The sequence below is a fragment of the Trichoplusia ni genome, chromosome 13 (genome assembly GCF_003590095.1).
Source record: "Trichoplusia ni isolate ovarian cell line Hi5 chromosome 13, tn1, whole genome shotgun sequence".
NCBI lineage: Eukaryota > Metazoa > Arthropoda > Insecta > Lepidoptera > Noctuidae > Trichoplusia > Trichoplusia ni.
Window position 1 is genome coordinate 11,119,388 of NC_039490.1, and position 13,551 is coordinate 11,132,938.

The 13,551-nt window shown below is 37.3% G+C and overlaps 4 protein-coding genes across 4 annotated transcripts in view; 3 read left to right on the forward strand and 1 right to left on the reverse strand.

The window, feature by feature from the left end:
- Positions 1-1,269, reverse strand: part of LOC113500337 (protein cramped) — a 37,946-nt gene extending 36,677 nt beyond the window's left edge. Inside the window, exons 1-2 of the mRNA XM_026881089.1 lie at positions 1,080-1,269; positions 391-497 (exon numbers count right to left, since the gene is read on the reverse strand). Of these exons, the coding sequence (XP_026736890.1) occupies positions 391-497; positions 1,080-1,092 (120 nt within the window). The 5' untranslated portion in view covers positions 1,093-1,269. The remainder of the gene's footprint in view (positions 1-390; positions 498-1,079) is intronic.
- A 112-nt stretch (positions 1,270-1,381) lies between these two features.
- LOC113500340 (RING finger protein 121-like) lies at positions 1,382-7,801 on the forward strand. Its single transcript, XM_026881095.1, has 8 exons — positions 1,382-1,785; positions 1,867-1,901; positions 2,958-3,099; positions 3,413-3,567; positions 3,702-3,930; positions 4,379-4,481; positions 4,828-4,960; positions 5,516-7,801. The coding sequence occupies exons 1-8, from the start codon at positions 1,753-1,755 to the stop codon at positions 5,634-5,636; spliced, it is 951 nt and encodes a 316-aa protein (XP_026736896.1). The 5' UTR covers positions 1,382-1,752; the 3' UTR covers positions 5,637-7,801.
- Positions 7,802-11,412: 3,611 nt separating this feature from the next.
- Positions 11,413-12,096, forward strand: LOC113500249. Its single transcript, XM_026880956.1, has 2 exons — positions 11,413-11,580; positions 11,742-12,096. Exons 1-2 carry the CDS (start codon positions 11,413-11,415, stop codon positions 12,003-12,005), a joined length of 432 nt encoding a protein of 143 aa, XP_026736757.1. The 3' UTR covers positions 12,006-12,096.
- Positions 12,097-12,447: 351 nt separating this feature from the next.
- LOC113500250 (RING finger protein 121-like) overlaps positions 12,448-13,551 on the forward strand; it is an 18,071-nt gene continuing 16,967 nt past the window's right edge. Inside the window, exon 1 of the mRNA XM_026880957.1 lies at positions 12,448-12,575. Within this exon, the coding sequence (XP_026736758.1) occupies positions 12,448-12,575 (128 nt within the window). The remainder of the gene's footprint in view (positions 12,576-13,551) is intronic.

Sequence of the window (13,551 nt, forward strand, 5' to 3'; positions counted from 1 at the left end):
CAACATTGCTAAAGCTCTCCTATTAAAAAAACCATCATCATATTAAAGTAAAACTATTGCGGTCTAAAGAGTGAAACACCCCTTCACACCTTACAGCATGCCTTCTCACCTCAACTTGTAATTCAACTTGCAGCAGTCTGACTTTAAAAGTGGCTATATATCCAATGAGTTGTGCTTATTCTATTGATTACATTTTTGCCTTCTATAGTGGACTATCATAGTTGTATGAGTACCCAGGAGAAATGCTTGAGAAATGCTTGTCTGGCATGCATAGGATTTTTCAGGTATAATTTAGGTATCACTTGTCACATCCATAATTAGGTATTAATGAACCGACTTTTAGAAAGAGGTTTGGGCAAAGAGAGTATACTCATAACCTGTGATACTTACCTTAGTAGTGACCACTTTAGTGACACTTGGTGCCACTTTGTTAACAATCCCTGAAGCTGGTGTGGAGGCTACTGGCTTGGTGTCCATATTGAGGCTGCGGACAGTTTCTGTAATATTAATACACACGGTCACAATATAAGAAGTGATAAACAAGAGATTGAATAGCACTCCAATAAAATGTAATTCTTCTATAAATAGATTAGAGACATTTCCTTTTAAACTTTTCAAATACGAATGATCTTAAAATCGTAGCACCTTTTTTTTTGCAGGGACTCATTAGTTATGTTTGAATTTATTAAAGAGTAACCTTGTTTAGGTACCTAAAAGGCTCCTTTTCTAAGAATGTTTTTTAGTTTGCAGAAAAAGTTAATCATAAACAGTAAAGAGGAAAATGCCACTAGAGTATTGTGCATATATGCAATTATCAGCCGGGTACGCAAACGTCTACTTAAATTAAGCCCTTATCTTGTTACTTATTTATAAAATAGAACAGTCTCGACCCTAAGAACTTTCTAATTTGCAAAATTAAAGTAAATTAACCATGAAAGGACATGATTATTGCTATTTCTGATTTGCGTAAATGTACATTCTAGCGGTAAACAACTAGGTACTCATTATCATCCATGTCTATATTAAACTTTTATCAAAGGCAGAGAGGTAATCATCATTCGTTAAACAAAAATATTTACCCTTATTTGGCATTGCAATTAGAGTGAATCCATAATAATTGTATGTTATTTATTTATATTCATAAACAAAACTCCAAGGAGTATTTTCTGTCAATATCAGATTGATAACAACTATTTTCCCGTGACATCTGCTGTTAAAGTGACAAATCCAAACATTAATGTCAAACGCACATGTTCCTGACGTGACGTTATTTATTTCAAGTTCCTTGTACTTTTTAAATTGTAATAACGTACAGTTTCCATAATTTCATAATATAAGTAGCAAGACATCAATTATTATAACAATATATTAAAATGATAATGATACAAATGTTTGTCGATAAATATCTAATGTAATCTGTGAATTTCAGTTCCACACGACTCAACTGTCACATTGACAAAGTTTGATTTTGGGTATTCAGATTGAAAAGGCTACTTCTGTAGCATGTTAAACGAGGACAGCTTTATCTCATTTAGTAAGGTAAAAAAGAGAAAGCGATAGTAGTGTGTGTAGAACTTCATTTTAGACTTTATTTGTTTTGGAACGCGCCCTACCTTACGATCTTCGTCTGGGGCACTCCGGCATCGTTTTACCGGAGTCGTTTATAGTAATTAAATACTTTAATTCAATTAATATCCGTATGGAAGTAAGAATATTTTGATACGTAAGAAGTATTACTCAAAAGAAATAATCATGGATCTCCACAGTCCAGTAGACCCGAACAAGGTAAAAGATTTCGATTCTCTTAAAACATTTATGCTCGTATTTGAACATAATAATAATGTTAAATTTTTGTTTCCGCTATAGACTTACGAGGAATTGACCATCGAAGAGAAGCACAGGTACGTCAACAGTTAATTTATTTGTTAGCTATGCAAATCATTGCCACTAACATTTAAAGATTCTAATTTGATAAGCATAAAGATTTTATCATTACCAAGAATTACATGAAATAAGCCGATAATCTCCCGCAATTAAACTGTTTAATTAGTTAATTAATTGCTTATATATATTTTTTCAAAATATATTAAAAAAATAAACAAATCTGCTTACATAAAAGATGAAATAAACAAATCTTATTTACCTGTAAAATAAAATCTTATCAATGTAAAGAAACTTAAGTAAATATGTATCAATTTAAATAATTTTTAAAACCAAACTCACTTTAAACATAGTTTGATATCACAAACAACAGGCTTTGTTTTAAGACCAATTTTATTACAGATTACATTAGAAATATATTCAGAATCTTGAACTAGCCAACAAATCGAAATAATAACATTTTGATAAGATAAGTATCAATATCATATTTAAATGCATAAGTAGTTGTATATTATTACAGTATGTCAATATATAAGATGAAATATTTTATTAATCTTTAATAACTTTCTAGTCTAACTAGTTTATTAGGTATAAAAAAAACTGTCAAATATTATTGATAGATAGATATTCTATTAATTTCAAGCAACACCGTTGAGTTTTCAAATAGGAAGACCAGATGGCATTGACCAGTTTTCTAAACCTTAGGAATTTGAATTTAACTTCTGTACAGTATACAACCTGTACAATCTCTCTTTATCTCTGTGTCTTAGGATGAAACCTACAACTATTCTTGAGAGACACAACAGCAAAACCTAAGTACAACAAAGAGCGAAATAATTTTTGTTAGTTGAATTTAGGTTTAGCAGTTGCTAAATATATAGGTCTTCATATCAATATTATTTAAAAGAATGATGTTTTCTACATAATATAGTAAGTTTTTAGGTCTCTACTTGGGCTCCATTTTTATTTCCCAATCCAATTTACATGGAGCAAAAAGTTGAAGATAATTCAAATAATTGAAGCCACATTAATAATAGTAGCACTTCAGTAATAGTATAAAAATGTAATGTTTCCAGATATGACCATCAGAAGCTGCACGAGCTCCACCGCGGTCACGAGTCCATGCACACAACCATGATCATGATCCTGATTGTCACTCTCATTGTAGCTCAAATAGTTGTTATGGAATGGAAGAAGAGGCATTACCGGTCTTACTCTGTGAGTTACACTTGGATTCTTTAATTTAATGGCTTGTTTAAATTATGTTTTGGTATACACACATATTTATTGGGTTAGTTTTACTAGTCGGACCCAACTGGAGTCCTGAATAATGAGATAAAGCGGTGGCGGGCAAGAGTTCTGTTTTTCATTTTTCTCCTATTTGGCTATTCCAAATTTCTTTTCTTGTCTGTCAAAACTAGGGACTTTAAAATCGTACACATGAGCGGATTTTCGTTTTATTCCACATTCGGTTCCATATGCGGCAATTGATATTAAATCAAGTGTAAGTGCAATAACCTAATGCTTCCAGTTCTTCACGATGCTGGCGATGTGGTCGATCCCGGTGCTGATGGCGGCCAACAACCGCTGGTGGCGTTTCATCTCCATCTGGAGCACCTTCACTCTCCTCACCGCCGTCGTCATCCGCAAGTCCACCACCAGACCAATGTCCGTCACAACGCCAAGGTTAGACTTAGAGTATGAACTCAAAAGTAAATATGCTTTTATCTAGCAACTGGTGATAATCGCAGTGACAAACGATAAATCCAGTTTTTCTTGCTATGCCTACTGTGACTATATTCGCAAATCTTCGATTCCAGATTGGTATACAAATGGTTCTACTTAATATACAAAGTGAGCTACCTGCTGGGTATTCTCGGCTACGTGCTGATGATGCTCACGTTCTTCGGCGTGAACCTGGCCTTCGGGCAGAAGCCGCAGGACTGGATGGACGTCGCTCTGAAGCTGCTGTTCTATGGCCTGTACTTCGGAGTACTGGGCAGGGATGTGGCCGAGTACTGCACTGATAAAATGGCTGCTTCGATAGGGGTGAGCTTATATTTCAACTTAATGAATTGACTGCTTTCATAGCCGAGTGGTTGAGGCCACCAAACCACAGCCACTGTGCTCGACGTGTCGCAGGTTCTATCCCCGCGTAATACTAGTTTGTGTAATCCATGAATGCTTGTCTTGAATGTGGTGTATCTTTGTGCTTATGATACCGATTAATATGTGTTGATTACAGATAAAGTCAAAGCCCACCATTTGTTTAAGTTTAATACAATATTTAGCCACAATAGTAACTTATATAAAAAACAACATGTATACAATATTTTCCATTATTTTCTATACGTAACTGATTTGTATCCCACTGCTGGGCAAAGTTCTTTCCCATTTCACCCCATTGTTCTGGGATTTCAAACCTTCTTAGTGGTTATTTGCTAAAATAGCAATAAACTTTAAGTAACATCAGATTGTTTTATTATTTTGATGTCAGTACTACACACAAGAGGGTATGCCGACGCGTCAGTTGGACAACAACGTGTGCGCGGTCTGCGGCAACCAGCTGCTGGTGGACGTCGACCAAGAGGGGGTGCTAGGTACGTACACACTACTTATTACCCATGAAACTATGCTACTATCACATTCTCAAAGTTATAAATATTAATATTTATTAGAAAGTTTAATAAGATACAAAAGTAGGTAGACCTAAAATCGGCGTCGCCCTAAGATTCTCTGGGGTCAACTACCACTAGCAAAACTGAAAACTGGGCTCGACGTAGGTCACCCGTGACCGAACACTACTGAGATAGAATATCAGCACTAATATGTTTTCGTGTCTTTTTCAATTTTTACCTTACGCGTCATAGAAAGACTCAATAGAACTCATAGGTCACCCGTGACCGACGCGATAACGGAAGTAATAAGAAAGCTTGTTGTTTACAGAGAACACGTACAAGTTGACATGCGGGCACGTGTTCCACGAGTTCTGCATACGCGGCTGGTGCATCGTGGGCAAGAAGCAGACCTGCCCCTACTGCAAGGAGAAGGTGGACCTCAAGCGGATGATCACCAACCCGTATCCTTTACCAATTAAATATGTAGAGGGAGTTCCCGAAACTGGTTTTGTTAGTTTTGATGTTGTTTCGATTATAATAATAATATTCCACAACTTTCACATCTTACCATCTAGCCTCAAACTAAGCATAACTTGTATTATGCTTACTAGACAACTATTTTTAAATACATACAACATGCTATTTGTCCTGGGCGGAAATCGAACCCACGGACTCCCTCCTCTCTCAAATAATTTGGGCCACGTTGACCTTATATCTAATTGCTGCATGGGCAAGTGGCATCGCACAAAGCATGCTCACAATTCGTCACGATCCAAACACACATATTGACTGCACGATAGCTGAGTGGTTGAGGTCATCACGCCAAACCCACTTAGCGCGATGCGTCGCCGGCTCCATTCCTGCGTAGGATATGCGTTTGTGTGATCCACGAATGCTTGTTCTGAGTCTGGGTTTCATTGTGGATCTGAATTGTACCCCGTGACACAAGGATTAAATTCGTAAGTGCGGGAGTCGCTTTAAAAAAGTCATGAGTCAGTTTCCTTAGCTGGTTCCAGCTGGGACCGGCCGCACATCCTGTACGGACAGCTGCTGGACTGGATCCGCTGGCTGGTGGCGTGGCAGCCGCTCATCATGTTCCTGACGCAGGGCATCAACTGGCTGTTCGGCCTCGAGTGAGCCAAGCCCCGCAACTACACACTACTCGCCTAGTGTCAGGGTTGCCAGGTAAGACTGCTCACACAACACAGTGTTGCCATTCTATGGCCCATGTTTTAATGACTCCCTTCACCCAAACAATATGAACTTTTTTTAGACTTTCTGTACTAGTATTAATTCCATACATTGTATTTAATTATTTTAATTATTAATTTGAATATTCGGTGTAATTTCTTTTTTGTCAAATTGCTTTGATCTCTTTGTCCAAAGTATGTATTGAACATGTAAATAAATATTGTTATTCTTTAAAATTCTATTCGGAAATTCTGAATTGTATGTAACTGATATACAAACTTATTTCTATAACAAATAAAAAGTACATTTGTATATAAGTGTAACTTACTTGTACTAGGGAACTATCCGCAATGACTATTAGGCGATCAGGAATAATGTCGACGCGAGATGATAGAAATATGAGCAACCCACTACCTTTACTAAGTTACATGGTGAATGCTAGCGACAAGTGCTAGTTGTATCAAAGCTGTCGTAAGATGGGTGTCGAGATGTGTCTCGTGGTAGAGGGGCAGCGGTTGGAACATCGTGATTCGCAATTTTCTAACTTGTATCACTAAAGTCTTCATTTATAAACAAACAATCAAATGCTACCCTGATAGTTTGTTTATATTTTTTATCTCCGCGCGTTATTCAATATTCAGAAAATAGTCTTTATTGACAATTATAAAGAAATACCTCTTTTATATGAAGTAGGGAAATGTTTTTTTCCTACTTAAAACATAGTTTTCTGATCGGCTAATAGTGATTGTGTAATTAATTGTAAGGTCATTATAATTGTTAAATATCGCATTAATTCAAACGATCACATAAAAACTCGTACTAGAAAAATCAATGATTTTTTTTCGGTATTGATTTGATCATAGTTAATATGATCTCCTTCCTTTTTAAAAATTAAAGCATATAAGAAGACTCGATAAAATTACCATAAATTAAAGAACAAAAATAACTATAAGTGCAGGTCACAATAAAAAAATCATTCCAGAAATTCACAATTTAAATGCGGTAATTATCAATTATATTTTACCTATATTCTGTACAACATTGTTGTATGTACATATTGTTAAGCGTACAGTATGTTGTATGTGTGTAAATATAGACTTCGACGTTAGTGATATCATGTGTATTCATCCCCGAGTGATGCGATTCGGAAATTTTGTACCCCCTGTGTAACATAAGAAACATATTACAAAATGCGTTGAAGTGTGTGTGCTGTTTGTATAAATAAATGCGGACAACATCACATATATTGTTCTGAACCCAAAGTAAGTTGCTAAAGCACTTGTGTTATGGAATTCAGATGCAACGAAGGTATCAAGTAAGTTTAGCATGTTCATGCAGCAAGGAGGGGTTGTTCTTAATAATTAATAGAATTTCTGTATTCATCTACCCATTTTTTCGCGATAGGAAATCATTAAATGACTCCCCCCGTTTTCGGTTTCGCGGAAGGTAGTGTCAGACTTTTACTGACTAAAACTCATGCCACCCATGTTTCTTCTTTTGCCCTTTGAGTACCTTGGCCGCGGTAAGTCTTTCGGACAATTAATGTATCTTTATCTTTAATCCCGGCAGGCATCAGCTCTAATGCTCCTATGTGATAGAGTGTTTAATTTGTTTAGTAAAAACACATTCCTTGCTGCTACACTTTCCTGTCGGGCACACTGTCTTACTGAAGGTCACAGAACAGTTGCGCAACGCACCTTTGAGGAGTTTTTATGCCGCTCAAAAATAAACTTTATTGCTATCAGTATAAAGAGCAGAATGTTTAAGTATCTAGCGCAGTTGAACGTAATTTTTCGTCATAATAATAATGTATTGAAGTGAATATTTGAGCCGGTCAGCCATTCCGGTTATCATATATTGCTAATATTAAATTATGTTCTTTAGTCTAAAAGCTTTAAAGTTCACTTTTGATTGTCATGAAAATGCTCTTCGCTACCTTTGATCTACACTGACCATTACACCAGTAATAATGAATTACTTAAAAAAGGTGTATTTTGACTATTTTTCCATGTGTGTATCCTTTTTTCATCGCTTGAGGGATTTTGTCGAATTATTTTATAATAGTCAATAAATAAACACTGTAGTATTTTTTCTTACTTATTTACAACTTACGCAAGAGTATTTTTATTATGTCACAATGGATTATAATTATCTATAGATTCAATTCTCCGTTAAAGGACGACTTTACTTTCCAAACGACAATTGGAAAAATAGTAAATTCAAACATAGGTGTCGTTAAAATAAAGTCGTCTGGAAGCGAAGACTTGTTGTCTGCGGTCGAAGAACCTTCGCTTCGAATATATTATAGTTAGCTTTCAATGTCACTGTGTAATTTTATCGTCAATTTTTTATGTGTCGTAAAACTTTATGTGTCGAAATTTTTATTTTATTATCACTGACACTCTTTGGGCAGTAAAATCCATTTAAAATCAATTCGGTATGTAAATTACGATTCGAGAACGAAACAAGTTAAGGTTCACTCTTAAGTGACATGCTGTCTTTGTCACTGTCAAGTGGTAAGAGACAAATAGACTTTGAACATCAAGTAATGTAAAACTATTAAGATTATCACGACCTCCTCATCTCACCATAACTAGTAGTATTGTCGTAAGTGCCTTACAACGGCCTAGAGTTTAAACTGAATGCAATGCTGATTAGAGATCAATGTTCAATCCACCATGCGAAGAGCCTTCGCCCAGCCGTGGACATGTACAGGCTGGTATTGTACTGTAAGCGACTAATAATTGAAATGTTTATAGGTTATGTAAAACTAGTTTCTTTTTTGTATTAGGTTCTTGATTCGTAATGTTTGATGAGCTTAAAAGCATTTAAATGTCGTACTTAAGATTCAATAGTTCCACTGCCAAGATTCTTGCCTCTATTATACAAGTGTCTGCCATCACCTCTTGGGGTAAAACTAAACTTATTTTCGTCCTTTCCACTCATAAAGTTTGTAAGTATGGATAGATTTGATTGAGTTGTTGAGTTACTCTTTCACGCAAAAACCACTGAATGAATTTGGACCAAATTTGGTATGCAGATATTTTATAAACTGTCTTAACATATCGGATAGTTTTTACCCCGATTTTATATTCCTATAGGATGAGCTGGTCAAAATATAAAATGACTTCAGCACTGATCCCCGCAGTACTCCCGTAATTGTGAAAGCAAGGCAGCAGTCAGGGACAAAGATGTCTCTATTTCTCAACTGCAAAAGACTAAGAGGTAGTACAGACCCCCCAAATAGTAATACCAAACTCTTGGGAAGTTCAAGCTAAGAACTATATTTTGTCCATCCGTCCGCCATTCACTTAGATCATCTCCTCATATTGATTGCTAGCACGGTCGCTAAACGGTCAGACTGGGGTCCTAGTAAGTCATGCCTCTTAAACTTTAGACTAGAACAAGGTTCCGCACCCAAGTAGCGACCAGTTACTGCAATTTACAGCTATTATTAGTAAACAAGAAAATTTACACCATAATATTCGCTCCTGTGGTGTCCTGTTTTGCGCGAGCCATTAAATACAAAAGCGCCTAGTTTGATACTTAGTTTTTGATGGATCGGAAAATAATCCCTTATTTCTGCTTTATATATTACAAATGAAAATTATGTTACTTCTTTGTTTCCATTCGTAATTTACTATTTATGTATTGCTAATTCGCATAACCGTTGGTTTTGTTATAAACAACTCTATTTTGGGCTACATCAACTAGTCATTGACTTAATGTCGCAACCCAGGAGGATTACGCTGCATCGTATAGTTCGCTGGTGCATTGTGAGGTAAAGACAGCGCACCCAATTCATAGCGGTGTCTCGCTTGCACAACTTTAAAATTACGTATTTAAATAATTAAATCTGTCGACACTGTCAGACGGATTTCCAAAAAATGTTGAATACAATAATTATTCAATTTTATCACATAGTAAAAAAGTAAGAAAGATTTAAAACACTTGAGATGATGAAATGTATAGTAGTGGGGATAGTAACATCACGTGCTAGTAAAAAAGCGTACTGGTAAGTGACGTGACAACGGAATTTAAATCAATATCCCTTTATATTTTGTTTGCGAGATATAAGAAAAAATACGTGTCCAATTTTTTTTTGGAAATCTGTCTGACGGTTTCAAAAGTATTGTTTTGTGAAATATCCTATTTCATAAAGGCGTGTTGGTAGGCCCTTGAGATATGCCCTATAGAATATCTCGTAGACGACCATTATATTTTTACGCTATTTGTTTTACAATTTGTCCATTTCCCATCATTCACCATTCCATGTTTGTCTCGATGATTATGTGAATAAACGAAATATTTTTGTAAAAAAATAAACGATCAATAAATGTATTTATTAAATTAATTCTTTTGTTACTTTGTACAAATAAATTATGTTTGGAATGTAAATTTTGTTTTGTTTTATCATTATTTTGGGCTGTTCGATCTGTTGAACTTCGTGAACACAGACAACCTATTAATACTGAATAAGTAGGTAAACTGGCCTATTTTATATAATCTGGACTATCAATAAACTCAGTCAATAAACTAAATTGAACGCAGTCCACTCACCCGTCTTTCGCATTCCGCACCCTTTTTAAGTTATTGGTCCTTCGCCGATGGACCGTCAGCATGTATGAAGGATTGCAATGCATTGCTATACAGGGGTTCGGGTTTAGTCAGTAAGAGTCTAACACTACCCATTTCGTCCCCCGATTGAGTGATCATGAGGATTCCCCCGCCTTAATATAAAAAAGGCTGGAGGGGATCCTACACTGCGTTTACCGATTTGTGAGTGTTAGACCTGATAACTTGTAAAACTATTACGTCCGTAAATGTGATAATGAGTAAGCTGCTGAGTAGTGCTGAGTTAAGGAACCTATTTTAGGCAAATTTAATAAGCCTTACAACAATCGAATGAGGCATTCATTGACATTCCTAATCCCGCGTTAACAATGCTTACACTCCAACCTGTCAACACAGCTTCCACTGCACCTCAGCGTTGTAAGTTAGATATCTGCGCTACTAGTGATTCAAGAGATTTTTTTTTAAGTATAGTCTATACATAATTTAGTAGAGAAACACGTTTCGAGGATTCAAATGTATTAACTGTTTTTACAAATCTCTATCAAAATAAAGAACTTTGCAGTTGAAGGAATTCTTTAGTGTATAAAGCCGGGGCGGATCACTAGTTCTCAATAAAAAAGGTTTTACACAAGAAATTCAGACAAAAGTAAAGAATTTTTAAATGCCATATAAAAGAAAGAACAAACAAGTTTTCTTCTATTTTCCAATCTGTGTCAGAAAACAATTCTATCAAAACTAAATAATATGTCGTACTGTACAAAAACAATGTAGGCCATTTACATTTACATTTATATAATAAAGTTTAAAATTTGGTGTGATATTAATTATATTTTTTGGAACAATATACTGTGTTGGGAGTCAATATGCTAGGGCCCATTCGTTATTGCGGTCATTTGAAACTTATGAACCATGCGTCGCTCGCGGTGAACAGTAACGCTCTAGGGCAGATGATCATAAATCTGGGTAAGTAACGACATCGTGATTTTTTTTCATTTCGGTATGTTCAAGGATTTTTCTGAGAACAGCTCGATAAGTCGCTGTTGCGCTCATTCCTTAACTGTCATTATCCATTTTGCAGCGTCTCGAGTTCACTATTCAAAAACTCCGGATGAGTGTAAGGGTTCTTCAACTCCCTGCACTTGCAAGGATGTCGCTCAGACAGCGGGCAGGCGGGTGGAGGCGTGGCCGAAGCCGACCCGCCGCCGCAGCCCTGGCGAGCCGAGTGCCCGCGCGAGCCGCAGCCCCCAACTACGACCCCTACCGGATCAAGGTCCCGGACGTCGTAGTGCCGCCGTTCCCTCCTAGCAACGCCAAGGTATCTGCTCATTTCCTTATATTAAATTATTAACTGTATACTTTAAAAGAATCTTTGCGACATTCCGAAAACGGTGTTTGAATAGTGCGTTTGACGAAATCAGAGCCCCGCGCCGTGACATTAAGTATCTAATGAAATCCAGCTTGTGCTTTGTTCATCAGCGGACCGGCGTGGTGTTCACCACTACAGATCAGCACGGCCATGGCCAAGAACCCTACCACCACCACCACCACCACCAAAACCAGGGCCCGCCAGTATTCCAGCAAGGCCCCGAGGCGCAGGCATCCGAGGACACCGACCCCAAAGACGAAACGTTCCTCGGAGTGCTCAAGGGCTTCTTCGGAAAATTCAAAGGCAAACAAGGGAAGGGTGAAGGTGATGCGATGATGAAACATGACATGGAGCTGCAGTGGCTCCGTCTTTAGATCTTCGCGTCGCGAACACAGACCCATCCGACCATTTTGAATTTATATTCCTACATAGAAGACATGTGAAATAGACACTTTCCAATACAAACAGGTGGTTTCATTTTAATTTTTATTCAACTTTAAGGGTACTAAGTTTCGTCCAACGCACTATTACACCTCCCTGCCGATAGTCACGAAGTGAATAGTAACATTTTTTGACAGGAAATTGCGAATGAGTACGCGGGGGAGCTGTCCAAAGGTCCGGAATTTAATTTCCACTCGAGTTCTAGTGTCCAAGATTTATTTCACAACTCGCCAATCGTGCACCCTGATTACTGGAAAGATAAGCCAGTGAGGAAACTGACTGAAAGTGTGAAAGAGGTGTTGCCTAAACTCGGATACACACGGAAGGAACAAATACAAGTACGCTTTCCACGAGCCCTGGAGGCCGCTGGACCGCATGGCGCTGCTGGAGCAGGCCGAGAGGCAGGAGCTGGAGCAGCTCGAGAAAATCGGCGTGATGAAGAGCGAGGGCACGGCAGCCTCGGGGGGCTCTGATTTCCGTTTCGGGGAAAAAACGGCTTATTCGTAAAATGTCGCATAGTTTCTAAAAAAACTCGTCTTATGTTCGCATTTTCGAAGATTTTACTAATGTTTATAAACTTTGTCTTCTAAATCAAATCGTTTCGGTTAAAGCATATCGTCGTTAGGAGTTAACGAAGAGAAATTCGGTCAGAACTGGAATTTTGTTCGCCATTTTTAGGAATATTTTACAGCGAAATATTAATAAATGGCCAAAACAATGTACTAATGCATTATTATTCTGGTTACAACTTATATTTTTACTAATGAAAATCTCAACATGACTGTTATATTTGGAACAGTAGAAAAGCATTTTAAAGTGATAACGCAAATGATAGATTTGCATTTTCATTCGTAAATTTTATTTTTAATTGTGGCATTTTTGTCATGAAATTCTTCAATCCATTACAAAATCATGGCGGTCGCCGTTGTGTGTGTGTACAGTGCGCTCTACACTCGCGGCGCTAAAGACCGCGAAAGCCGCGAAACGCGTGTGCGGTTTCGCGCGTTCACGTTTCGTGCCCGTTCGTTGTCGGGTGCAAAGGCGTGAATCGCAGCATGATTTCACAGCAACATCGAGTGTAGAGCGCGCTTACAAGCTACGTGCGTGAAACAAAAGACAGCGATAATTGTAGCTTTTCCCGACGTACCAAGCCATCCGCCGCACTGTCATCAAGATTCGACAACTGCAAAAGCCTTTTTTAAAATAGAACTTAGGGATTAAAGAAAAGAAATTAATTTATCATAATCCTTTTACTAAAACAGGGAATTGTATACAACTTGCTATGCTTGACGTTTTTGCTCGCGATTCAATATACAGTGCAATGTTACCAAATTTATGGTACACTACATCATACGTGTAGGTTTTCAGAGCAGGCTACAGCATCAGCTACATCTTTGGCAATTCTTAATTTAATGTTATCCAGCAGCTTCAACGCCAGTAGATAACCGCCAGTGGGTTACAAATTGAGGGCTGGTGATG

Coding starts and splice junctions, on each gene's coding strand:
- LOC113500340 (XM_026881095.1), top strand. CDS start 1,753: ATGGATCTCCACAGTCCAGTAGACCCGAACAAG. Junction 1,902..2,957: donor ACCATCGAAGAGAAGCACAG/GTACGTCAACAG, acceptor TAATGTTTCCAG/ATATGACCATCAGAAGCTGC. Junction 4,961..5,515: donor AAGCGGATGATCACCAACCC/GTATCCTTTACC, acceptor AGCTGGTTCCAG/CTGGGACCGGCCGCACATCC.
- LOC113500249 (XM_026880956.1), top strand. CDS start 11,413: ATGTCGCTCAGACAGCGGGCAGGCGGGTGGAGGCGTGGCCGAAGCCGA. Junction 11,581..11,741: donor TCCCTCCTAGCAACGCCAAG/GTATCTGCTCAT, acceptor TTTGTTCATCAG/CGGACCGGCGTGGTGTTCAC.